The sequence below is a fragment of the Aotus nancymaae genome, unplaced genomic scaffold, assembly GCF_030222135.1.
Source record: "Aotus nancymaae isolate 86718 unplaced genomic scaffold, 86718_ANA_hifiasm-v0.15.2.pri h1tg000033l, whole genome shotgun sequence".
NCBI lineage: Eukaryota > Metazoa > Chordata > Mammalia > Primates > Aotidae > Aotus > Aotus nancymaae.
In genome coordinates, this window is record NW_026988447.1 from 23,738,169 (window position 1) to 23,764,375 (window position 26,207).

Consider the following 26,207-nt stretch of genomic DNA (forward strand, 5'->3'; position numbering starts at 1 on the left):
AATTAGGATTCTCTGCAAATTTTCTTAAAAAAACAATGCATTTGTTTTCACATTAGACACAAACATGTAACTGTACCAAAAAAGGTCTGAAACAATGTAAACTGTTAACAAATTACCTTTGGAAATGGGAGTGTCTGATTTTTATTCTACATACTTTAAAATTTAATTATTTTTAAACTATGAAGAAGAATTCATATAATACTTAAGAAATAAAATATGCTGTCTTCCTATTCAGAGATAATATTATTGGCCACTGTTCAGTAAGATATAACTTTTATTTGCTCTTGCCAGTTACAGTTGCTTTGGGTGTCTGTTTTCTCTGTCATCTGAAAAAGGAAATGTCTGGACTAGATGACCTCTGGTGGTAAGACAGGGATTCTTTCAGTCTCATGCCTAGTATCACTTGTGTCTAAAGGTACACCTTTTCTTAAAAAAACCAAAAATAAAACCTTCCCAAATTCCAAATATAAACAAATCAAAAAACTAAACGCTAAGCTAAACCAAAAACACCTGAGTGCTGATACTATAATCTGTGGCCCAAAAATAAAGCGAGTTCTACATTTCATAGTTTATGATTCCTCTGGGCAGGCATAACAACTTGGAAAAGTTTACAACTCAATTTGTAAACCTCTTTGGGCAAGTTCCGTGAATACTTTATTGGTATTCAAGAGAAAAATTCAACCATGTTTTTGTCTTCAGGAAAAGTTTATCATTATTTTGTACCTTTGCAGACAGCATTCACATAACTGGAATAGCATTCTGATTTCTTTCTTTCTTTTTTTTTTTTTTTGAGATGGAATCTCAATCTGTTGCCCAGGCTGGACTGCAGTGGCACAATCTCGGCTCACCATGCCCGGCACGTGTATACCACCACACTCGGCTAATTTTTTGTATTTTTAGTAGGGACAGGGCTTCACCATATTGGCCAGGCTGGTCTTGATCTCCTGATCTCATAATCCGCCCGCCTCAGCCTCCCAAAGTGCTGGGATTACAGGTGTGAGCAACCGCACCTGGCCCTGATTTCCTATTTGCTTAGTTGCAAAAGAAAATGGATTTGAAAGGAAATTCTTAAGAGGGGAAAAGAACATGTCTGTTTATATACATGTGTTCAGTAATTATTGACCTGGATTAGAAGCAGAACTTAAACTTCATAAACGGCAACAAAGTTGTTGATCTGATAAACATGAAAGTACCAACAGGCAGATAAAATTATATATGACTTCCCTCAAAACACATTTAGGTTAAAAAAATGACAGTCTCACGGGATAACAATGAAGTACTCTAGTATACTTAAACTGGAATAGGTGCAATCAATCCTTCTGTTACACTATTAAAAAATTAGAATTTTTAAAGTGCCATTTAAATTCAATGAATAATAAGCAGAATTAATGTTAACATTTTCTTTCTTTTTTTTTTTTTTGAGACTTAATCTTGCTCTGTCACCCAGGCTGGAATGTGATGGCACGATCACAGCTCACTGCAACCTTTGCCTCCCGGGTTCAAGTGATCCTCTTGCCTCAGCCTCCCAAGTAGCTACGATTATAAGTACTCACCACCATGCCCAGCTAATTTTTGTATTTTTAGTAGAGATGGGGTTTCGCCATGTTGGCCAGGCTGCTCTTGAATTCCTGACCTCAAGTGATCCACCTACCTCAGCCTCCCAAAGTGTTGGGAATACAGGCGTGAGCCACCACACCCAGCCTAATGTTAATATTCTCATAGTTTCTGAGCACTAACAGCAGTTTCATTTCTGAATAAGGCAATATAAGAAATGTTAACATTTATGCCATTTATAAGGAATAATGTGGAAACAATTCTATCATCTTATATTTCATCAGCATGCATCAACTTTTACAGTTAAAAAGATTCAGATTTAAACTTACTCTGTGGCCATAAACAAGGCTTGTATAACACTGTTCATATAACATGTATTGCCTAGGTTAATAAGACCAGTTTTCCCAGTTTCAGATTTTCCAGAAAGTCTAGACAAGCAAGATGCCAAAGAATTGGATTGAGAAGTCCAGGCACTTTGATTGAGAATTAACTTAATCTTCTCTTCACTGGGTTTAGGAAAATCCTATAGATAATAAAGAAGAAAAACAGTTTAAAAGTAAAGTAAAAACTATTTTCGCTGTTAAATTAATTAACAACATTAAGAAGATTCTTACACTGACATTTGAACTTTCTTTCCCCCAACTTAGTTTTGTAGTAACTGATAGTACTTGGCTAGTCATCAAAATATCAAATTTCACTGCAAGGCAAACATAAATATCTTCTAATAACAGAGTTTATCAATAATACTCAACTTTTGAGTTGAAGAATACTAAAAAGCCAGAAATTCAGGTTACATTTGAACTATTTACATTCTCTATATGCCAGCAAAATGTCTATAAAATGAAAGTCTGAGGTCAGAGAATATAGTACAGTGCTATTCAAAGGCAGTAGAATGAAGACTGAAATTTTAGCTCTCAGTTAAACAAGATAAGCAAACAATTAGTTTTCAAATTTTGTAATAAAATGTCTCCTTTTCATTAAATACTAATATTTACTCAGTATCAACTCTTAGAAATAAAATCCCAAATTAAGAAATGAGAAATGAAAGCATCAATGCACAATAACCTATAACTTTAAGAAAATAAAACTTAATCTCATGTTACCCATATAGAAAATTATTACAACATATGGATTTTTCTTATTACCTTTGTGAAATATGAAATAACATTTTAAGTGTAAATTATTTTGAGCATGAATAGAGTACTGGAGAATAAGGAAAGTTGGTAAAATCATTGGGACTTATCTGGACTGCTATTAGCATTTAGCACTTAGATCTTAGTAAACAAACATTTTCTGAAGGAATTTGAATCTTCTGATTTTTTTTTTTTTGACAACTAAGAAAAAGTGTTTTCTTTGGGCTTAGAGTGAGCCCCTTGTTTCTTCTGAGCCTATATGAGTTAGAATTTTCAACATAAAAACTCTCATGAACAAAGAATGGCAATCAATTAACAAGTGCAGCAACTATCACCTATGGATCCAGTGACAATGTTGAAAGAGATGAATATTACCATCAAATCCACTCCACGATGCTCCTGTACATAATTTACTTTTAAAGTGTCAGTGTCACACCAGCGATATACATTAATCGCTTAACAGTCTTTGTGTTCTGAGCTCAAAATTAGTTTGATTTAGTTAATGATATAGTAAAAAGAACTGTTTTAAATCCATCTCAGATACAGAAGATAATAAGACCTTTATATTGAAATTCATATCTCAAATAAAAATACAATAGAGTTGATTTCTAATAATTTCTGATTAAGTTTGACTGAGTTCAGTTCTCCAATTCTTTTGCTATATACACTGATTGTGCAGTAAGTTTACTAAGAGAAAAGTATGCTTATTGTGATCCATTCTTCAACACAGAAATGCTTTTTAGGCTAAGCACAGTGGCTGATGCCTGTAATCCCAGTACTTTGGGAGGCTGAGGATCACTTGAGCTTAGGAATTCAAGACCAGCCTAAGCAACATAGTGAGGCCCAGTCTTTACAAAAAAATAAGAAATTAGCCTGGTGTGGTGATGTGCACCTGTAGTTCCAAAGAGTTGGGAAGCTGAGGTGGGAGGATCACTTGAGATCAAGATGTAGAGGCTGCAATGAGCCATGATCATGCCACTGCACTTCAGCCTGGGCAACAGAGCAAGACTGTTCCCCACCAAAGAAAGTGCTTTTTAGATCCATTTCCATATAAAGTTGAAAAACAGTGTAACTCCACAAATAATTCAAACAAATATCTAAACATTCATGAACAATCCACAGCAAAAATAGAACTAACTAAAAAGGGAGCCAGGCGCAGTGGCTCACACCTGTAATCCCAACACCTTGGAAGGCCAAGGCAGGTGGATCACTTGATGTCAGGAGTTTGAGACCAGCCTAGCCAATGCGGTGAAACCCTGCCTCTATTGAAAATACAAATATTAGTCAGGTGTAGTGGTGGGCCCCTGTAGTCCTAGCACTCAGGAGGCTCAGGCAGGAGAATCGCTTGAATCCGGGAGGCAGAGGTTGCAGTAAGCGAAGATCGCACCACTGCAGCCTGGGCGACAGAGTGAGATTCAGTCTCAAAAACTAAAAAAAAGAAGAATTAAAAAGGGGAAGAAATCAAAGTCAAATATTTTATTGAACTCCATTTCCTGTATTCCAAGATGTACTCTACACATACTTTAACACTTCTAATATTGGGGTGCAAATCTGATGTATGCATTAACTTAATGTAGCATTTCTTTTTAAACAAATTGCCCTAAAAGATATTATAAATTTAAAGCTATGCCTTACAATTGATGACACTGCAGAAATGAGAAAATATGGTTATTAATTTAGAATGGTGATAGCAGCAAGAAAGCAGTCACTCCCTAAACGTAAACGAAACCTGATTCTAACTGCATTTTTCAAACAAAAAGCATTACCATAAAATAGTAAATTTAAAAAAAAAATTTATTTACCAATTTATTTTTCAGAAATGAACTGAAAATTTCACTTTTATAGCAGAAAGGCAAAACAAAAAAAGCTCCTCAAAACCAAAAAAACCTCTGTACCATTCCAGCGGCTTGACAAGTGACCTATGTCACGAGAGGTGGCGTGTAAGGAAGGCAGCCCCCGAGTCTGGGGGAGCCCGTTTTTAAACATCAGCACACAGCTGCTGCTGGTGGCCATGCAGTGCACGTTCTCACCTCTTATGCTCTTAGTTGGAACTAAGCAGTTTGTAAACTTTGGTCCTTTTTTTGTAAATTTACAAAGCTTTGGAAGGAGAAGCAATAAATTTTTGTTTTCAAATGGCTTGATGTACCTTTTTTCCTGTTGCCCTTGAAATATGTTTAACCCATTGTGAGAGAACCCTGGATTCCCTATCCCCCGGTCCATAAAACAAACGAGGCAGTGTTCAGCAGCTACATTTATTTGGATCAGACATGTGAGTCAAGACAATACCACTCATTAGACCAATATGGCTTGTGAGCAAAGTGGGTGAAAATTGAGGGAACTGACTGGGACCTGCTGTCTAACATCATTTTAAGGTTGGACTTGAGCACAGACTTAGAGAAAGCTGATGGAATGCCAAGCACCAACGTGAAGAGACCCTATATGCACACAGTGGCTATGTTATGCCTGGCTGCGGCCACCTTCCCTTCTGAGAACAAGATGGGAATGACTGAACTATATTAGGATGAAGTTATCCACTAGGGAGCACACTTCCAGATCAGGCTTGAGATGCTAGACTTCAGATAAAGGGACTTGTGTCAGGTGGCCTCTAGAAACGTGGAAGACTAAGATTTAGAAATAAAGTAACTTAAAGACGTCTGGGTGCAGTGGCTCACGCCTGTAATCTCAACACTTTGGGAGGCCAAGGTGGGTGGATCATGAGGTCAAGAGATCGAGACCATCCTGGCCAACATGGTAAAACCCAGGTCAGAATGACAGGAATCTCTCTGTACAGACCGCTGTATGTGGGACCTTTGAAGACAGTCAATAGTGTTTAATTCTATAGGGATGTTCTCTGGATCGAGCAATGGTGGTGAAAAATGTTTCGCAAAGGCAAAAAACGACACAGTAGTAGCAGTTCCCAAAGAGTGAAATCAGTACTAAGAGCAAGTCTGTAGATTCTAGCCTTGTAGGTCTTTCACGACCCAGCACTGTGGCCAGCCTCGACACAGATTCCACCAAAAGCTCAGGACAAAGCAACAGTAATTCAGATACCTGTGCAGAATTTCGAATAAAATATGTTGGTGCCATTGAGAAACTGAAACTCTCTGAGGGAAAAGGTCTTGAAGGACCTTTGGACCTGAAATTATATAGATGTTGCTCAGCAAGATGGAAAGTTGCCTTTTGTTCCTCCGGAGGAAGAATTTATTATGGGAATTTCCAAGTATGGCATAAAAGTATCAATATCAAATCAATATGATGTTTTGCACAGGCATGCTCTCTACTTAATAATCTGGATGGTGTGTTATGATGATGGTCTGGGGGCAGGAAAAAGTTTACTGGCTCTGAAGACCACAGATGCAAGCAATGAAGAATACAGCCTGTGGGTTTATCAGTGCAACAGCCTGGAACAAGCACAAGTCATTTGCAAGGTTTTATCCACCGCTTTTGACTCTGTATTAACATCTGAGAAACCTTGAATCCTGCCATCAAGTAGAAGTCAACTTCATCTGAAAGTTCAGTTGTTTTCAATCTGCAATACTGAACTGTTACGGAAATAATGAAGTCATCCCTTGCTCTGGATTTCCTTCCTTCCTTCCTTCCTTCCTTCCTTCCTTCCTTCCTTCCTTCCTTCCTTCCCTCCCTCCCTCCCTCCCTCCCTCCTTTCTTTCTCTCTCTCTCTCTCTCTCTTTCTTTCTTTCTTTCTTTCTTTCCTTTTTTTTTAAGACGGGGTTTAACCATGTTGGTCAGGCTGGTCTTGAACTCCTGACCTCAGGTGATCCGCCCGCCTTGGCCTCCAAAGTGCTTGGATTACAGGCGTGAGCCACCATGCCCGGCCCCTTGCTCTGGATTTTCTGAAGAAAATGCATTGTGTAAAATGCTGATCATTTGTTTATTAAAATGTGTCATATTACACAGTGAGTTAACTCTCAAAAAAAAAAAAAAAAAGCTGGTTATAACAATGTTCACCATATTAACATAACACAACTCTACAGATACTGTTACAACTATCATCATACCTTTATTGCCTCCAGAATAGGTTCATAGAGATCTGGAAATCCAGAATAATGATACATCATACAGTGTATCAATTCTGTTAATTGCACTAAGAAGGCTGTACTGGAAGGCAGACCATCACTTTTGAAAGAATGAACCAAATTAACCACATGAGGAACAATCTGAAAAGAAAAAAGGACAAACAGTGCTGAATTTATACAAATTGGTAACACATTCTCTACCGTACCAACAGAATACAAATGTTATGATCAGCAAATATTTTTCTGTATGTTCAGTTACAGAGTTTTTTTGTTATTGAGTTAAATGTTTCTAAAATACCAAGGTAAATCTAGTTTTCAGTCACATATGACTGCAATCCCATATATGAGCCCCTCCTCATCCTTACATACCATCTAAAACATAAACTAAGGTACAAAACAGAAATCTTAGTAATTGCTGCCATTTTGGAAAATGCTGTAGGTTGAAATTGTTAGGGCTATTGTATTTACCAGTTCATTCAATGGGAATAAACTTTTGAAAAATAATCCTGGAATTAGCTAAAGAGCTCCATCTAGTGTGAATTAAACATTTTCACTTGAAAGAATCAAAAGTACATTGCATGTTAAAGTCTACTTCAAGAAAACCTTTACACGTGTAACTAAAATTACAGCTTAGGTAATAGGATTATTTTTAGATAAGCACACAGAATACGGCAAGGTCTCTGTGCTTATCTAACAGTAATCCTATTACCTGACATATGCTTATGCTTATGTTATTACCTGACATAAGACATATGCTCATGTTAGAGTGGCTATTCTTACTAACAAATCCCATTTCCCACCCTCCAAAAAATGAGATGGTTCTAAAAATAAAGGACATCAGAAACTTCTGTTAGTTTTAAAGAACTAGGGCTAAAAATAAAAGTGAAATAAAAAATGATCATTGCTCATAAACATATAGAACATTGTTAAAATTGATCACTAGCATAATCTTCTTTAATTATAAAATTAAACTAAAAAGTCAACCAATCCAGGGCCAATCATATCTTTAAGAGGTTATTAGAATGAAACAACTTCTATTTTATAGACATGGCTCATTCCATTAGCATGATGATACTACATTTTTTTCTATTAATTTTTAATTATAACCTGATACTACATATTAACACTTCTTATGGTAAAAGGCATCTTCTGTTTTATTTGTAGAACATTTTGGGGTTGCTAACTCATGGTAAAAAACAAAGTTATAACTCTACCAGGGCCACATCATCAAATAGCAATAACTACAATGATAGTAATAACTCATCAATTCCCTTTCCTTCTCACAAAAAGAACAATCATAGTCTTACATTAATAGTGCTATTTCCATTCTGCTCTGTCTAGCTTTACTTTTATGCTTAAATCACACTGTAACTTTTGCACTACCTTCTTTTATCTTACTGCCATCAAAGGTATTGATGTGACCATAAAACTACCAGTTCCTAGTGAGTTCATTCTATTGCTATCATCTCTACATTTCTAAGCAAATGTGAATCATACTTACATCTCATAAAGCCACATCTATCAGATATTCTCTTGCTAAAATAGAAATCCAAAATTATTTGGTTTTCTCAAAGGTGAAGAGAGACAGAAGAGGCAAAAATTTTAGAAGTGTTTATTAAATTTATAATTCCAAATCTGTCAGATACAGATTTGGTCTTTGTAATCAGGTTATATGGTTTGTCTATTACTATATCCTAAATGGTCAACATTATCATGACATGGAAGTAAGACTCAGTCTTTCACAGTTATACAGATACACTTCCAAGCAGGCTATTACTATCTAAATATATGAAAGTTGATTTTTTTGAATAAGTGAACCTAAATGTTTCTTGACATTATAATACTAAACTTTTTAAGGGAATGTATAAAACTTATTTAATTAGATGCTTTGATTTTTTTTCTTTCTCCATTATTACTATCTGCCATAGTGTCTGTTTAAAATAAATTTTTTTCACTGGGTAAAATGCATAAGAAAAGCAACCTGACCCATAACACCACATATTCTAACATAAATCTTGGTTTGCCCTAAGATTTTCTTAACATATAAGAAATTATGATGATGCTGATTCAGATTATTGCTCATACTTAGCAATTCCTAAGCCTAAGTCATTTACTGAGTTATTTGGAGTTATAGGTGATTTAACTACCACACTTCCCACTACTAGAAAAAGGAATATACTCAATGTGGACAATAAACATTAGAATGAATGATAAAGTTAAGTCAGAGAATCTCCTCCCTAGAAATTCAAAAAACATCTTGAGTTGATTTTTGTACACGGTGTAAGGAAGGGGTCCAGCTTTAATCTTCTTCATATGGCTACCCAGTTTTCCCAGCACCATTTATTGAAGACGGAGCCTTTTGCCCATTACTTGTTTTTGTCAGCTTTGTCAAGATCAGATGGTCATAGGTGTACAGCCTTGTTTGTGGGCTCTCTATTCCGTTACATTGGTCTATGTATCTGTTTTTGTACCAGTACCACACTATTTTAATTACTGCAGCCCTGTAGGATAATTTGAAGTGGGTAATGTGATGGCTCCAGCTTTGTTCGTTTTGTTTAGGATTGCTTTGGCCATTCAGGTTCTTTTTTGGTTCCATACAAATTTTCAAATAGTTTTTTTTAGTTCTGTGAAGAATCTTATTGGTAGTTTGATAGAAATAGCACTGCAACTGTAAATTGCTTTGGGCAGTATGGCCATTTTAATGATATTGATTCTTCCTATCCATAAGCATGGGATATTTTTCCCTTTGTTTGTGTCTTCTTGATTTCTTTGAGCATTGTTTTGTCTTTCTCATTGTAGAAATCTTTCACTTCCCTGGTTAGCTGTATTCCTAAATATTTTATTATTTCTGTGGGAATTGTTAATGAGATTGCCTTCCTGATTTGGCTCTCTGCTTGGCTGCTGTTGGTGTGTAGGAATGTTAAGTGATTTTTGTACATTAACTTTGTATCCTGAGACTTTGCTGAAGTTGTTTATCAGCTGAAGGGGCTTTTGGGCTATTTGTAGAACATTTTAGGGTTTTCTAGATATAGAAACATGTCATCTACAAATAGTCTCACTTCTTGTCTTCCTATCTGGATGCTCTGTATTGCTTTCTCTTGCCTTACTGCTCTGGCTAGAACTTCCAATACCATATTGAATAGGAGTGGTGAGAGAGTGCAGCCTTGTCGTGTGCTGGTTTTCAAGGGGAATGCTTCCAGCTTTTGTCCACTGAGTACAATGTTGGTTGTGGGTTTGTCATAGATGGCTCTTATGATTTTAAGATATGTTCCTCTAATACCTAGTTTATTGAGAGTATTTAACATGAAGATTCTGAAAGCCTTTTCTGCATCCATTGATATAATCATGTGGTTTTTGTCTTTAGTTCTGTTTATGTGATTGATTTGTGTATGTTAAACCAATCTTGCATCCCAGGGATGAAGCCTACTGGATCATGGTGGATTAGCTTTTTGATGTGCTGCTGGATTTGGTTTGCAAGTTGAGGATTTTTATATTGATGTTCATTACATCAAGGATAAGACTTAAATGTAAAACCCAAAACTATAAAAATCCTGGAAGACAACCTAGGCAATACCATCCTGGACATAGAAACGGGCAAAGATTTCATGACAAAGACAACAAAAGCAAAAATTGACAAATGGGATATAATTAAACTTAAGAGCTTCCATACAGCAAAATAAACTATTAACAGAGTGAACAGACAACCTATGGAATGGGAGAAAATACTTGTAAACTATGCATCTGACAAAGGTCTAATATCCAGCATCTATGAGGAACTTAAACAAATTTACAAGAGGAAAAACAACCCCATTAAAAAGTGGGAAAAGGACATGAACAGACACTTTTCAAAGGACATACATGCAGCCAACAAGCTTATGAAAAAAAGCTCAATATCACTGATCAGCAGAGAAATGCAACTCAAAACCACAATAAGCTACCATCTCATACTAGAATGGCTATCATTAAAAAGTCAAAAAAGAAGACATGCTGGTGAGGTTCAGAAAAAAGGGAACACTTATACATTTGGTGGGAGTATAAATTCATTAAACCATTATAGAAAGCAGTGTGGTGATTCTTCAAAGAGCTAAAAGCAGAATTATCATTCGACCCAGCAATCCTATTACTGGGTATACACCGAGAGGAATATAAATCATTCTACCATAAAGATACATACATGCAAATGTTCACTGTAGCATTATACATGATAGCAAAGACATGGAATCAATCCAAATGCCCATCAATGACAGACTGGATAAAGAAAATGAGGTACATATATACTATGGAATACTATGCGGTCATAATAATGATATCATGTCTTCTGCAGACAAGGATGGAGGTGGAGGCTATTATCCTTAGCAAACTAACGCAGGAACAGAAAACCAAATACCCCATGTTCTCACTTGTAAGTGGGAGCTAAATGGTGAGAACTCATGAACACAAAAGAGGAGACAATAGACATTAAGGTCTACTTGAGGGTGGAGAGTGGGAGGAGGAAGAGGAGCAGAAAAGATAACAACTGGGTACTAATAACTGGTTGATGCAATAATCTGTACACCAAACCCATGTGACATGAGTTTACCTATGTTTACCTATGTAACAAACCTTCACATGTATCCCTGAATCTAAAATAAAAGTTAAAAAAAAAAAAAGAAATGTGGAAAACAAAGCCTTTTCTCAAATGTCTTACACATGATTGTGCCTGAAGACAAGGACAAATAATTGATGTTTTTTTTCTTGGAAGACTTTGCTAGTACACCTGCTATCTTAGTTCAAGTTTGAGTTTTGTTTATATTATACACATATATAAGGTTATTGCTTGATGATTTAAACTCACCAAAATTAGGGCAATTAACTGCAGAAATCACTCACCCTAAGTGGTAATGTATAATGTAATTACTTGCTAGTAAGGTTTACTTACTACAAAGCCTGTGGATTTTCCTTCAGTAGAAATGAGGCACTGAGCAACCTATGTGAATATATTCTAGCTAAAAATAAACAACTGGAATTCTGAACTTCATCAGTTTTCTCTGAAGTTTATGGTGAGTCAGTATTCCTAAGATTTTTCCACTGTGGGTTTATTGACAATGAGTTTCTAGTCCTATAAAACAGGATTAGACTTTGGAAAAAGTAAGTAACCACACAAAGGCATTACTTTCCTATGATGCCCTAGAGTGGTAAATGGACAGTTGACCAAAATAACAATTTGTCATTTCCCAACTGCAGTAACTGATAATCAAATAATTGAAATCAAATCAAAGCCAATGATTCAGATGGCTTAAAATGGTAGGATTCTAGATACATTTTAAAGATAGTGTCAACAGGATTTGTAGGATGCAGGCTGAGAGTAAATGAAAAGCCTGAATACTGAGGCTGTAAAACCAAAGACTAGTGTGTTTTCATGCTTTTGAAATTCTAAAGCAGTGCTTGTCAATCATTTGAATCCTTCTATACTGCTCATATGTGCAACAGACATCCATCAGTGACATCTCCCATGTGAACAGTAACTCTCAACTGCTGGTAGTTGTTGCAAGTGGAGTAGTTTGAAGGAGACACAAAAATATATTCCTTGGAGGGAAATCTCACAATTTCAATTTTCTAGGAAATAATAAAGCAGTATGAAAACAGATTTAGGACTAACCTGCAATATTTTCGGTATGTAAAAATGCGACTCAGTATTAAACTAAATAGAAAGCATATGTCATAACTTACCAAGTGGAACGCCTCTGGAGAATGCTGAAAGCTAAGCAGCATATGAGAAAGAACTGCAAGAGCACCAGGTCTCACAAGAGGAAACCAAAGTCGATTAAAAACCTTCAAAATAAGACAAGACACCATCTTAAGAGTTTGTAGAAAAATCATTAATCTAACAGCGGTTATTTTTCTAGGGCTAAAAATTATTTATATGAATGTCCCCTTTCTGGAAAGTTCTATCATAACTTATGGTATTAAACTTTGAGAGAAGGATGAAGTTAGGAAATATTAATGCAACAGAGATCAAGGGGAATGTAACTGACCTAACCAATTGTTAAAACTCTCCAATTAAATAAAAATTTGTCAAACTATGTTTACAAGACGATAGCTCCCTAGTCCACCATTCATTCAATTCAATTGACAAATATTTGTTAAGCACATACTATTACTCGTCCTACTTCTAGGAACTAGTGCTACAACAGTGGATCAAAAAAAAAAATATCTCTATCTTACAGAGTTTATCATCTAGAGGGTAGGTAGAAACAATAAAAAGTAACACATGGTGGTAAGTGCTATCAACAAATTTAAAGCAGGGTATGATAAACAGAATGCTACGTAGCAAAAAGATCTGCTGTTTTATATAACATTCAATAAATGGCTGATGAAAAAAGTGGTATCTAACTATAAAACTGAAGGGAGTGAATAGGCCTGGCAAATATCTGGGATAAGAGCATTAGAGACAGGATAAACAGGATTGCAAAGGCCCTGAGGCCTTCAGGCTGATGTGCTACAAATGAAGCAAAAGGGCAGTCTAAGTGAAGCAAGAGACCGAGGTAAGAACAGTAGGAGATGGGATTAGCAAAGAAGTGGGCCAGAACACATAGGACCTGTGTGACAAGTATAGGGGACCAAGAACAGGAGCAGGAAGGCTGCTGCAACCTTGCAGCAAGAGATGATGATGTAGGATCAGGGTGGTAGGATTCTAGATATATTATAAAGGTGGTGTCAGTAGAATTTGTAGGATATACGCTGAGAGAAAATTAAGAAAAGGTAAGAATAGTTTCAGGGTTTTTGGCCTGAGCAAGTGAAAGGATAGAGTAGCCATTATTAAGATGGGGAAGACAAGTCTGGGAGAGAAAAATCATGACTAAGACTGTGGATAAAGTGAATCTGAGATCCATGTAAAGACAGATGGACACATGAATATGGAGTTCAAGGGTGACTAAAAATATAAATCTGGCAGTCATCAAATTAGGGATGTTATTTAAAGCCATGGAACACTTATGCTGTGATTATTCACTGATAAGAAAATGGACAAAAGACTGAATTGTAAGGTATTCTAAAGGTTAGAAAGAGTAAGTACAAGAGACTGATATGCCTGTGAAGGACGACAAAAATCAAGAGAGTATAATGTCCTGGAAACAAGAGGGAGTGACTGACTATGTCAAATATTGCTGACAGGTCAAATGAGAAGAGGCCTGAGAAATGACTCTTGAGTTTAGCAACACTAGAAAGCATTGGTAGAGTAATAGTGGTAAAAGCTTGATTAGTTGGATTCAAGAGATGATGGAAAAAATGTTTTTGTATTGGATATTTGAAAATAAAAATATTGTTTTAACTACTTTTTTTTTTTTTTTTTTTTTTGACACAGAGTCTTGCTCTGTCATCCAGGCTGGAGTGCAGTGGTGCTATCTTGGCTCTCTGCAACCTCTGCCTCCCAGGTTCAAGTGATTCTTGTGTCTCAGCCTCCCAAGTAGTTGGGTCTGTTGACATGCAGCATCATGCCCAGCTGATTTTTGTATTTTTAGTAGCGATGGGGTTTTGCCATGTTGGCCAGGGTGGTCTTGAACTCGTGGCCTCAAGTGATCTGCCTGCCTTGGCCTTCCAAAGTGCTAGGATTACAGGCAAGAGCCACAATGCCCAGCCTAATTACTTATACTTAAATGACATTTTAAAAAATTTCTAAAGCCTATTCAAAACTGTTAGACAAAACAAAATAACAATAACATATTCAGAATTAGATGCTTTCAAGGATATCACCCAAAGATAAAAATACTGATTTTCATGAGTCCATATATTCTAACAGATTTCCATACTCCCACTTACCAGTTCTATTTTCAGCAAAGTAACATCTATCAAAATAGTAAACTTCTGGACAGCTGCCAGTCCTTTCAAAAGTGCAATTACCCATGTATCCACATGCTGAGCCAATGGCCAGGACAGCCAGTCAATCATTCTGAAATTGCAGGAAAGCAAAACAATCAGTATTGAAAATATTTTCATTTAGTTAGAGATAACAAAAGTTACAGTAGACAACCCTTCACTTTGTGAATAAATATTTACTGAATTTGCTGGTGAAAAGCACTGACCAAGATGTAGAAATGAGTGTAACAGGTGCTTGTCCTAATAGAGTTTCCAATCTTGTAAACTGATAGTTTCTCATATTCAACATATTTCCATAAAAAGAATTTCTGATAAATTATTTTGCATAAATACAAAACTTAAAATTTATGCTATATAGTGGCACAAAACGAATATTCCTTAACTGAAATGTTTGAAACCAGAAGTGGTTTGGATTTTCAGTTATTTGCATTATATACTTAACTGGTTGGGCATTTCAAAACCAGATATTTGAAATCTGAAATGTTCCAATGAGCATTTCCTCTGAGCATCATGTCAGCACTCAAAAAGTACTGGATTTTTGAACATTTCAAATTTGGGATGCTCAACTTATATCAATAACTTATTAGGCAAATTTACTCTAAAAAGAGCAGCTGAAATGTAATCTGAACTAAGACATATGAATATGAACCAAGATTCCTCTTTCCTGGTGAGTATAGTCTAATATAAATGTACTGTTAAAAAAGACTTTATTTTGAATTGTGAAAGAGGTATCTTCAGCATTTTCAAAATACTACTATCCAAAGACAACAAAAAGAAACTTCAAATATATAAAAGAGCACTGTCTATAAATACTGTATTGGCCTTATTTTGCACTAATGAGTGCTTTTCTTGAATATCAAACCAAATTAATGAAAAAAAAAAAAAGTAATACGGGATCCAACAGAGACACTCGCCAAAGTTAGATCTCTACCACAATGAAGATTGGTACAACTCTTTCAGAAAGCAACTGAAGGCCAGGCGTAGTGGCTCATGCCTGCAATCCCAGCACTTTGGGAGGCCAAGGGGGCTAGATCACCTGAGGTCAGAAGTTTGAGACCAGCCTGGCCAACATGGTGAAACCCCATCTCTATTAAAAATACAAAAATTAGCCAGGCATGGTGGCATGTGCCTATAATTTCAGCTACCCAGGAGGCTGAGGCGGAAGAATGGCTTGAATCGGGGAGGTGGAGGTTGCAGTGAGCCGAGATCCTGCCATTGCACTCCAGCCTGGGCAACAGAGTGAGACTCTGTCTCTGAAAAAAAAAAAAAGAAAAAAGAAAGCAACTGAGGCAAATGTTCATATATTTTGACCTAGTAATCCTATTTTTAGGATTATACACTAAGAAAAAAGAAGAGGGAAAAACGAGTTTTTGAAGCCAGAGTGACTGGTTTAAAAATCTCAATTCACCATTTATTAGATAGGGGACCTTAAATACCTAAACAGGTTTTTTAACCTCTCTATGTCTGTTTCTTCACCTGTAAATTATAGATAAACATGCTTATTTTATAGGACTGTTGTGAAGATTAAATGAATTAATCTATAACACTGGAAATACTCACTGTGAATGCCTCTTTCCCATCAAATGTTAATACATGTGTCAATAAATAAATACCTTGATTGTACAAAATGCAAATATAAATACTAAGGACATAAATACATTACTAAAATAAAAACTACTATGTTAAAATGACTGACATCTTTTTTTTTTTTTTTTTGAGACATGGTGTTGCTCTATTACTGATTGGAGTGTACAGGCATTACTTCAGCTCAGTGCAATGTCCGCCTCCTAGGCTCAAGCGACCCTCTCAACTCAGCCACCTGAGTAGCTAGGACTATACAGATGTGCATCACCACATCTGGTTAATTTTTGTATTTTCTGAGATGGGGTTTCACCAAGGGGGTTGCCTGAGCTGGTCTCGAAATCCAGGCCTCAAGTGATTTGCCCACCTTGGCTGCCTAAAGTGCTGGGATTACAGGTGTGAGCCACTGTGCCTGGTCAAAGGACTGACATCTTCATTGATATGGTTATTTTCACAACAGTTGTGTTATATATTAAAATATATTATATATATTAAAAAAATATATATTAACACTAGAATGTTATTTTTATTAAGGTTTTTGCTTTTAAGATTAAAAGGTCCATTCAAATATTAAGAGTAGTCCCAAAGTCCAAATGCATGTTAACTATAAGTTATGTGTATATTCTCTCCATTCTCTACAGAAATTTTATTTCCTTTCTTGTTTTTCTGGCCTTTTCCAACGATGATGGTTACAAGTCATTAACGTAGTCCTTGACAGCTGTTTCACATCTTCTAACTATTGTGGGGCTGATTCTCATAAAATCTTGTGGTCATTCTACTTATACAGAGTAGCAAAGCAGAGACACACTGGCATTTGTGTACCAAGGGTATTCACTGTTGCATTGTTTATAATATAGAAAAAACTGCAAACATCTTAAATGATTGTCAATAAGGAAATGGCTGAAGATACTATGGTATTGATACTATGGAAACTATATAAAGTTTTAAATAATAAGATAGATGTACACGATCTACCCATGAGGAGTCTAAAATAGAACGAGCTGAGAAATTGTTGAATTAAGACAGAAAAAAAATACCAGTGGTTTTTATAAAAAACAATTTTAGTTTAAAAGAAAATTGTGTGAACATATATATGTAAATATGGACATAGAAAAAAGATGTAATCTAGAGGCAGGGCATGGATGACCACATCTTGGCTCTGTGGATTCTTTGACTCATGGGAAGTCACTGTCAGAGTAGAGGCAACATGGCTTGCCAGAATACAGGTCTCAAGGCCAGAATCCCCTTTAGCTCAGTCTAAGGAGAGTACTGAGAAAGGGTTAGAGCACAGAAAGTACAAAAATTCCACTTGGCCATGGCCTTTCATTATCCTTCATTACTCGGTCAGCCTTTTTCTCATCCTCTCCATTTCTGCCTTTCTATCTCATAAGCTTTTATTCTTTACCTTATTTTATGTACGCCAATCTCCTGACCACCTATAAATAAACTTCATATCAGATGGTACACAAATCAAAAGCTGCTATGGTCTGAATGTCTGTGTCCCTCCAAAATTCATATGTTAAAATCTAATCCCCAATGTGTTGGTATTAAGAGGTGGGGCCTTTGTCAGGTGACTAGTGAGTGGGATTAGAAGCTGAAGGGGGCACCCCTGCTCTTTCTGCCATTTGAAGACACATAGAAAGCTCCATCTAAAGGAACAGGCCCTCACCAGATACCAAATCTGCTGGCAACTTGACCTTGGATTTCCCAGCCTCTAGAACTGTGGGAAATACATTTCTATTGTTCATAAATAACCCAATCTAAGGTATTTTGTTATAGTAGCCTAAACAGACTAAGTCAGAAAGCATTCATGAAAAAAATATTTGTGTATTATATAGCAGGTACTGTGTTTGGTGCTGAGAATATAACCGTAAGATATGGTTTCTGTCCTTAAAATGGAAAGAAAAGTTAGGAAATTTGTCAACAATTACACAATTATCAAATAATAGTATGGGCATTTAAACTAAACTCTGCCAGCATAGAATGCATTTTTTTTTTTGCTACATTTTAATTATATTCCAGTTCTGTTTCAATTTGACTGGACTTGCCCATGTCTGTTTCTTCTCCAGTACAGGCAGGCACTGTAGGATGAGCTATTTTTATGGCTAACTATAGGAATCTTATCTACCATGTATCAGTGATTATTAATTTGAATTCTCAGGACACTTTCTTTTAACCCTGGTATACTGATTTAATATCTTACTACTTAAATAATATTTAACTATATACTTGCCATTCATATACTCCAAGACCTGTCTCTTCCATTAGACTGCGAGCTTGAGAGCAGTAATCTTACATATCTTTGGATTCCCAGCACTTAGCACAGTGCCTGGCACTGAGTAAGAACTTAAATTTATTAAATAAATGAAACCATTTCTTTATATAGCTAAAGGAAAATACTTGCAACTTTAAAACCATAATAGTAAAACTGGCAAAATTATGAAAGATACCAAGATTGGTTTAATCATAATTTATGGAGAATAAAACCAATTTCCACTTTTACATGGCAGCTTGTGGGCTATAGGCAGCCTTCCCTTATATTTGTCTCAATGTTTTAAATATTGGGAAATTTCACATAGAAAACTGGATTTCAGGCTTCTTTTGAAAAATGACATCAAACAAGACTGGATTCCAATTTCTTCACATCAATGGACAACTGGAGTTGATGATCAGTTTTCTCTTTTAGAAGGTACTTATATATCCCATTCCCTATCATTTCACTTATGCCTGGCCTATTTCATATTTTAATATTATCTGTTTGGTCCTGGTATGGTATTTGTATTTGCATTTCTATGGATTATGGAAAATGACTGCGAAACATGATCACTGCTATGTTTGGGAAAGTATGGTGCACGGGGAGGTATAAAGTGGGAGGAATATGGTAAAAACAATTATCACTATCCCTTTCAGTTACATTTTCTATATAAGAGTAATCACTTCATGTAGATTATGGGTAAATAGGTTCACACAGGAAACACTGGAAATGTAATACAAAAACTGTGTCACAACTCCCCATAGAAACAAATGGGTACAAATTAATTTCCAAATACATCTTGGAAAAAAAAATCCTAAATTGGGTATTATGACTATTTTTGAAGAGACTGGAAAATTAAGATGACTAAATGCCAAGAAGTGGACTTTGCATTCAACTTGGCAGTGGAAGTTACTACAATGTCTTGATTAGAAGACAAAAATCTAATCATCTGGATTAGAGTCCAGATGATTGAGAGAAGAAAAGTCAGCCACAGCTAGCAAAAAGACCAACTAAAAAACTATGCATAGAGGAAACCCTGATTTCTTCAAGGTAGTGGGGATAGAATAAGCATCATTTTAATAAATGTCCTAAAGAACCAATCCAAAGGACTTATTAATTATGTTAATCAAAGGGAATAAAAGAAAGGATGGAGTTGAAAATTGCTTATAGGTTTGTGACCAGATATCTAGAATTAGTGTCAACTTAAGTAAAAAAAAAAAAAGGGAAAAAAATAAAAACCAATATCAGTCCATGAAGATAAGTTCTGCCTTTAAGCGAGTGGCCCTAAGTGACAAACTTGACTACTCTGGTTTGTTTCTTCATTGGTGACTATATCATAACTCTAAGTTCAAATACAGAATTCACTGTTTATTACCTGAATGAGATTGGGCACATTATTTAACCTCTCAGTTTCCTCAACTATGAGATGGGACCAATAACAGTACCGATTTCAAAAGACTGTGGTGAGTATTAAATAATTTATGTCATGTAAAGAAAATCTGCTACTATGACCCTATGCAATGAAAGTGATGGACTAACTAATCTCCAATTTCACTTCCAGCTATAAAATCTATAATTTTCTGAATCTGCTTTACCAGGAGGAAATATAAGTTATAAAACATTCATTCCAAAGAGAAAGTGACTTTATTGCTGTTACAGTCACACTGACAAAAGCATGTTGCTGCTAAAGAGGGCACTGAAGGAGTTTCATTATGACGAGATGAACAAGATAAGAGTTTCTTAAAAGAACAATGAGAACTTTACATAAAGACTTGGAAGTCAACCACATACAGATCAGAACTGATAAAGTGATGATAATAATGGGAAGGAAGAAAATAAAAAGGATACAGAAAGAAATTCCTAACAGTATGGTGTCAGAGACAAGAATTTCAAGAACAATGAATATGAAGATATCAAGGAGATGAGAATAAAAATATAGATTGCCAAATACAGCAAGGGGATCATCATACAATGGGGGTAGAGGTCACATAACGGGAAAAACATTTACACAACGTTTTCTCAAACATACAAAGTACAAATGGAGCTGAGAACTCAATATGAATACCTCAGTTTATATGTCACCTTATGATTATAATTTTATAACAGGGGCACAGAAACCATTTTGTCCAAATCCTTATATTGTATTTAAATTTGCTTAATATACATACACACAGGAAAAGAATTAAAATACAGAAACTGGCAGGTATTAACAGGTAGACACAAAAACCTCAATTAGAAAAAAATAGTAATTGAAATAAAGAAACTCAGTAACTAAGCTCCACAGATGAGCACCTTTGAAGAGAAAATTAGTGAACTATAAAATAGTATTGATATTCTTCCCCTCAGATATCCACAGGTTTGCTTCTTCACATCCTTCATGTCTTCACTTCATGGTCACCTCAGTGAAGCCTTCTTCACCCATCTTATTTAAAATTGCAAACTACTTCCCCACAATCTATCCCCCTTCCTGACTACTCCTATCCCTCTTTTTGTCTACTTTTTTTCCAAGCATGTATCACTATCTAACATACTAAATTATTTTACTTGTCATATTTAATCAAATCTAAAACAAAATCAATTTTAAGATGCATAATTAGCTTATGTACCACTAAGGCAAGAAGAGTCATGCCAATTTAACTAGGACACGAATGACTGGGCATTTCTACATTTAAATATCTTTGAAATTAGAAGGCATGTTGGAATCAAAGAAGTGTGTTATTAAATTACTGTCTGCCTCCCCAACTAGAATGTAAGCCCATAAAGGCAGATATTTTTATCAGTTTGTTTGAGGACGTTTTGAACACTGCCTTGCACTCATGGTAAGTACTCAATAGGTGTGGTTTGAATAAATGAATGAATGACTAAATAAAAGTGACAAAGTGCTGAGAAGGGCAAATAAGATTATACCTAGAACAGTAAGAATAAAACTATAGAACATTAAAGATAAAGAGAACATAAAAGTTTCCAGAAAAGCTGACTACTCACAAAGGAATAACAATCAGATTGACAGTTGACTTCCCACCAGCAACAAAAGATGCCCAAAGGTAACACAGTATTATTTTTAAAATGCAAAGAAAAAATAGCTATCAAGTTAGAATTCTGTATCTTGCAAAATCATCTATTTAAAACTGAGAAAGAAAAAAAATTCAAATAGGCAAAGGCAAAGAGTGTATTACCCATTGAGCCTGGCTGAAAGAGAAAGTAAAGTATATACTTACAAAAGAAAGACAAGAAAGAAAGAAAGAAAGAAAAGAAAGAAAGAAAGAAAGGGGAAAAAAACGCAGAAGAAAGAAATAGGTTGCAGGAAACAATAATGAGCAAAGAAATTAGTTATACTATATAATGATAACCCAACCAACTTCTGAGTGTATAATATGTGTATATGCCTGTATATTTTGGGAATTAAAAAAGTTGAATTGAAAATAGATTTGTGAATTATTGGAATGCCTGTAAACACTATTAAGGTAAACAAGTCCAATTTATTTGGAGAATCTTTATACATGTGATTCCATGATTTTAGTTTTAAATATTCATAAGTTTTTCATTACTCACAAAATACAAAATATTTCCTCTTCCCAAATCTACAATTACCATTAATAGTGGCATGAAGAAGTACCTGCAAAGGGCTTGGGTCATACTTGCATCTTTTACATTTGGATCTGTAGTAAGGCTCCTGATGAGAACTGTAATCATCTGAAGAGGAATATGCTGCACAAGGCTTGCCAATGCTACAGAAGGTTCAAATGATGCATCTGTTTTTTCAAAAAAGAAAAGGGAACATGGCAAGAAGGTTCAAGTATTTAAAAAGAACAACACTTTCCAAAAAAAAAAAAAAAAAAAAGAAATTGCAGCAAAGGCGTTAATTGGGAAGGAGTTATTATGCTACACCCTCATGGGTAGACTCTAATTTACAAGCAATGTTAAATTACAGGAATTAAAGATTAAGAGTGAACAGAAATGATCACTCATACTATGGACAGAATACTGAAATATTTTGCCATGGTTAGTCAATAAGTTACTTTAATTTTTCACAATTTATTGAGTTATTGTTGCAATAAAATATTCACTTGTAAACCAATTATCAGAAAGGAAATATAAAGAAATATAAAGTATCATTTCAATTCCCACTTCAGACCCTCCAAAATAACTTGAAACTATTATTCATTTCATTGATCTAAGGAAGATATTAAAAAATCTCTTAAAGTAGAAATTAAGGTGACCTTTGAGGGGACTTTGCTTGAACTATATATAAATTAAGCAAATAGGCACCTTTCCTGCTACAGTTGAAAAAATTTTGGGGGAACCTAACTGTCATGACAACATAGGCAATAGATGTAAAATTACAATAAGAAAAAAAAAAGCAACTCAGATATTGCAAATACATCGTTTGTAATTCTTTCATAAATATATTAGATTCATCAGAACATAAGACGTGTTAAAACTCTACCTTTACTTCTGGTTCTTAAGATAAAAAGAGGACACGTCCCTCACAAGTTCAATTTTGAACAGCCAGACAGTTCCCACTGGTGATATAAATGAGGTAGAATGCTTGTACCAAGTAGAGCGGAAATGAACATGGTTTTGAATCTATTATCTCACAACCTACAGACTTGAAAGGTCCACGACAGAACAAGGAATGTAGAGGTACTGGTAAAATTTCTCGGCGAGAAAGCATTTTCTAGGCAAGTATCATGTGACCCTTCTCTGCTTTCTGAGGATGCAGTTCATGGGCACAAAAACAAATATTTAAATCCTCGTACTATTCCTTCCCTCCTTCTACCTGTATCCCTCCTTTGTCTACTAGATACTGGATTATCCCAGTTAACTTTGAAGTTTTTAAATACTCAGTATTTAAAAAAGAAAAGTATAAAAATACTCAGTATTTAAATACTTCATAGTTAACTGGGATAATCCAGTAATAAAACAAACTGCATAATCCATTAATTCGAAAATAAGGGAATAAAAAAATAGGGGAAAAACTCATTACAAAATATGAGAGACACGTACAAGTACTATGGTAAACATCATGCTACCATTAGTCACTAATGAATGGAAGCTTTCTGCAGTAGCTGTCATCCTCAAAGCATTCCAAATAACTTGAGCAGAGGCTGGGTAATTAAGCAACTTGTTTACTGCCAAAGGTCTTGGACCTAGACGTTCTCAAACTTTAAAATGGGAACATTGCCTGTTTTTAAAGTACGAAGTGACATCCTGAATAAGGCAGTGAATGTTAATAAATTTGGGATAAGGGTATTAGGATTTGCTCACCCTTAAGAATGTTTTCAGGGCAGAAGGCAAACATCGTGTGAATATATGTGTGCAAGAGTGACATATACTGAATTTTTATGAGATATTCTGAAAGACAATGACCCTTACCTGTGGAAGAGATGCTTGCAAAAACTTCTTGCAGGGAAGGTAGCAGGGTGGCAGGCTCGGCCTTCCAGATGTTCTGCAGCAAGTTACTCACTTTGGTCACCTGGGAGACATATTCCCGCAGCTCTCTCTCCTGCGTGGACACGCACTGGAAGTGGCTTATCGTTCGAACCAGCTGCTGACAGAAGGTGATGGACAATTTCCCCTTGGGGATGCATTGCACGAAGTCAGTCAGAAGGTCGCTTAGTCGGGCACAGAGCTGCGGCTCCGGCCTCTCACATACCATCCGTAACACCTCTACCTGCAGGAGGCTGAAGAGATCCAGCACCGACGGACAGCTCATAATCAGCTTCAGGCCGTTGTGAATGTAGTCCAGGATGGCTACGTCCTTCCTGTCCAGGGAGTGGTAGCCCTGCTGAAGGAGGCTCAACACGAAGGTCTTGTTGAAGAAGGACTCGAACTCTGGCCGGTGGTATCGTGCGTAGGCCTCCAGCACCTGGTGTCCCACCTGCCGCTGGAAAGGGTCCTGGCCCTCCAGGATGAGCCGGGTGGTCAGGTCAAACATGGCCTCGCACTGCGCCTTGTCTAGCCAGTGCTCCGCCGATTCCATCACCTTCCGCACAATCACCCGCTTGAGGGGCAGCGGATGCGAAGAACTCACCAGGCCCTCCAGGATCTTGTCCATTGTCGCCACGCTGCAAGGCCAGGGCCAGGGGATAAGGAGCCGGTGGCGGCAGCCCCGAGGTGGGGCAGGAGAGCCCCGGGGCGGAGGTGAACTTGGAGCGCCGCAGCAGCAGCGTGACGGGCCACCGCCACCGCCGCCTCAGCAGCCACATTTATGGGGCAGGGAGACCCATCCAAGCCGGGGTGGGAGCTGGCGAGCCTGGAGAGCCTAAGAACCGACACCTGCGGCTGGCCTAAGACGCCAGAGGCCCGTACTCCGCCGCCGCCCCGGGCCCTCGATCCCTCTTAGCATCAGCGCGGAGGAGCCAACCCAGGCCCCCTCGGCGGCGTCGGCGGGCGCTCAGGGACCGGGGCTACGAGCCGGTGGGTGGAGGACGCGTGCCTCCGGGTTCCGAGTCAGGTGTGGGCGTCCAGGCTCCGGCAGGTCGTGAGAAGAAGCCGGCCCTAGGCTGAGTCAGGAGGCGCTGTCACGAAGGGTGCCGGGATCAGCCAGGGAGAAGAAAACGAAGCGACACCCTCTGACCCGGATTTTGAAGTGCCGGCAAACAGGAAGTGAAGGACCTAGGGACCTCCGGAAAGGACCGCCCTTCTTTCCTCCCTCTCTTCCTGCTCCTTCACCTCCGTCCCGACTCATAGATTCCCTTTCCCCGGCGCTCGGACCCTCCTTCCCGCCCCGCCGCGCACGTGCGGCACTTCCGCGTCACTGGAGAATGTGTTGAGTCACAGGCGGTCTTCCGCGCGGAGCGTCCTTGGGTGGACGCTACTCAGATGGCTGCGACTGTAGGATTCTCGCCGGCTAGTTTCCGTCGGTTCCGCCTGGGTCAGGTTACTCGTGAAAACTCGAGAAAGTGCTATTGATGTGAAATCCGAGGAAAAGAGCATTTGAGGGAAAAGTAAGGAAAACTCAAAATTCGGATTGAGAAATCTTTGCCCTGGCTCAATTCATCTAGAGTTGCGCTTGCGCACCTAAATGCGACGTTATTAAAGTAAGAGTAATACCGATGGCATACCTACCATTTAGCCACCATCAGTATCAGTAGCAGGCCTGTAGCAAAGACCCAGTTCGTGAGCTTTTGTACCGTATCGAAATTATAAGCTGTCCAAAAAAATGTGAGGAGAGTAAGGAAAATGGCGTATTAGAATCAAAGTATTTTTATGCCTGTGTCATACAAAAGCGTACTTTGAAAACAGAAAACAAGGTGGAAATAAATACCATAAAACTTAATGTATATGTTGACACTGAAGATGGTTTACAATAGGAAAGAACAGATGCAGTCATCATGCTTGTTCTCTTTCATGCCAAATTCCAAAGATTCACAATAAGAATTTAAACTTTAAACAGAAGTCTTTATATTGGAAAATATTGCCTAACTATACCCCACTTCAGGCTTGGTTAATATAGTTGTGAAATTAGACATTAAGGCCCTGTAATACACAATTTAAAGAAATAGGTCATTTAAAATGTCCAGTAGAAAATTGAACAAAATTCTGTTATTTCAATTTGCTAAGTAGTGTTTTTTTTTTTTTTTTTTTAAACCAAGTTACAAACATGATTACAGTAATATATTTAACACGTTGATTATGGTAGCCTTAAGAAGAGTAGTTTAGAGGAGTCAGGAGCTGGGTAAAAGGGAACTTAAGACCAAGTTGTTTTATAGGAAGATACTGAAGATAAAAGAGAATTGAGGTAATTGATCTATCAGTCATGCTAGAGACAGGAATGATTTTGGAACTTTCCTT

General features: G+C 37.0%; 1 protein-coding gene and 1 pseudogene across 2 annotated transcripts in view; one reads left to right on the top strand and one right to left on the bottom strand.

The window, feature by feature from the left end:
* USP38 (ubiquitin specific peptidase 38) overlaps positions 1 to 25,087 on the bottom strand; it is a 38,116-nt gene extending 13,029 nt beyond the window's left edge. The window contains exons 1-6 of one of the 2 annotated variants that reach the window (XM_012453973.3): positions 23,787 to 25,087; positions 22,027 to 22,162; positions 14,519 to 14,648; positions 12,431 to 12,532; positions 6,704 to 6,862; positions 1,884 to 2,077 (exon numbers count right to left, since the gene is read on the bottom strand). In XM_012453973.3, the coding sequence (XP_012309396.2) occupies positions 1,884 to 2,077; positions 6,704 to 6,862; positions 12,431 to 12,532; positions 14,519 to 14,648; positions 22,027 to 22,162; positions 23,787 to 24,468 (1,403 nt within the window). In that variant the 5' untranslated portion in view covers positions 24,469 to 25,087. The remainder of the gene's footprint in view (positions 1 to 1,883; positions 2,078 to 6,703; positions 6,863 to 12,430; positions 12,533 to 14,518; positions 14,649 to 22,026; positions 22,163 to 23,786) is intronic. The other variant, XM_012453975.3, reaches the window with a different exon arrangement.
* Positions 5,503 to 6,266, top strand: LOC105718329 (integrin beta-1-binding protein 1-like; annotated as a pseudogene).
* Positions 25,088 to 26,207: the final 1,120 nt, after the last annotated feature.